This window comes from Etheostoma cragini, chromosome 7 (genome assembly GCF_013103735.1).
Source record: "Etheostoma cragini isolate CJK2018 chromosome 7, CSU_Ecrag_1.0, whole genome shotgun sequence".
NCBI classification, from domain to species: Eukaryota; Metazoa; Chordata; class Actinopteri; order Perciformes; family Percidae; genus Etheostoma; species Etheostoma cragini.
Genome location: NC_048413.1, coordinates 27,470,000 through 27,471,485, shown reverse-complemented (window position 1 = coordinate 27,471,485; position 1,486 = coordinate 27,470,000). Strand labels below are relative to the sequence as shown.

General features: G+C 42.9%; 1 protein-coding gene across 1 annotated transcript in view; it reads left to right on the top strand.

The window, feature by feature from the left end:
- The first annotated feature begins 321 nt into the window (after positions 1–321).
- The window catches only part of srpk3 (SRSF protein kinase 3), a 14,934-nt gene continuing 13,769 nt past the window's right edge, over positions 322–1,486 (top strand). Inside the window, exon 1 of the mRNA XM_034877889.1 lies at positions 322–397. Coding sequence (XP_034733780.1) covers positions 322–397 — 76 coding nt within the window. The remainder of the gene's footprint in view (positions 398–1,486) is intronic.

Sequence of the window (1,486 nt, the reverse complement as noted above, 5' to 3'; positions counted from 1 at the left end):
TTTACCTATTAGCATCCTGAGCCACTGGTCCTCAGACCGAACCGGGTCTATAGCGCTCTGTCCCGGCTGGACGGGGCTAACGGTAACGGTTACTCTGATAAGCTAATGGTAGTTAGCCTAGTAGCGTCCAATGGTGCTGAACTTCGCCAGAGACCGGCGGTGGAAACCAGGAAAAAGTCCGGCTAGAGGTGGTTCAGACCGCCCAGAAACTATCTCGGGCCAGAACGGGTTAGTGCAGTGTAGCGTGGTGACCATGAGCCAGTGGCCTGTCAGTTAACCCGTCAGTCCCGTTAGATAACAGCTGACGGTCCGCCGTCAGTTATGCTAGCGGGAGCTAGCCTGTTAGCTCCGTTAGCTCCAGCTGCAGATCAGCGGCTCTACGAGGCGGTCCAGTCAGGTCAGTACTGGCTATGGTCCGGCTCTGGTCCGGGTCTGTTCCGGGTCCACTTCGGTTTTTCTGAGTGTGCTTTCTCTTCTGCCTCGGTCCAACCGTTCATGGTCCTAACAGCTGCTGTTGGACATCGGACACCGGTCTCTGCGCATGCGCAGTGAATAGCCAAACAATACTAGACCCAAAGTGGGACTAGTGGCGAATCTGAAGCATTTGAAAATGGGTCGATTAGGGGGTCTATGGGTGTCCCCCTCTTATGATACAGCCGTGGTGTCTCCGCATGAAAATACAGAAACCTAAAACAGGAAATTAGATTTTTATTTTTAAATAGATAACAAATAAAAAACATGGAGGACATTCCATCAATCATTTGGGCAATTTTCATAGTGAAATTTACTAATTCATGTGTAATTATTGTATAATACCGTTTGCTATCTCTTGTACACTTATTGGTGCTTTCACAAAATATTGACTAATAATATGAAATAATCATCAGTAATCTGGATATAATGATGAAGTGTGTAATAAAGGATAATAATAGAAAAGTTACAACAGTCCTCATGTTGTCCTCATGTTGTCTTCATGTTGTCTTCATGTTGTCCCCATGTTGTCCCCATGTTGTCCTCATGTTGTCCTATATCAATGTTCTTTTTAATTCCCCAAAATAACATGATTGATTCCACCCAACGCTGCCAAGTACACATCTCTACTTTCATTAATTTTGGGGCGTCTTATTCAATTTTATTGCATTTGAAAACAACTTGAAGTGTTTTTGATACTGTCATGCATAAGACCTTTTTTTCTGTGCTGGACTCGGTCTTGACTCTGACTCGACCAGTCCTGGTCTTGGACTCAACTAAGGTGGTCTTGACTACAGCCCTGGATATATCTAAAATATAGGTGTAATATCGGTATAACATCGGTATAACATTGGTATAAGATGGGTGTAATATCGGTATAATATCGGTGTAACAACGGTATTACATCGGTGTAACATTGGTATAAAATCTGTATAACATCGGTATAATATCAGTATAATATCAGTATAATATCGGTATAATATTATAATATCGGTATAACATTGGTATAACATCG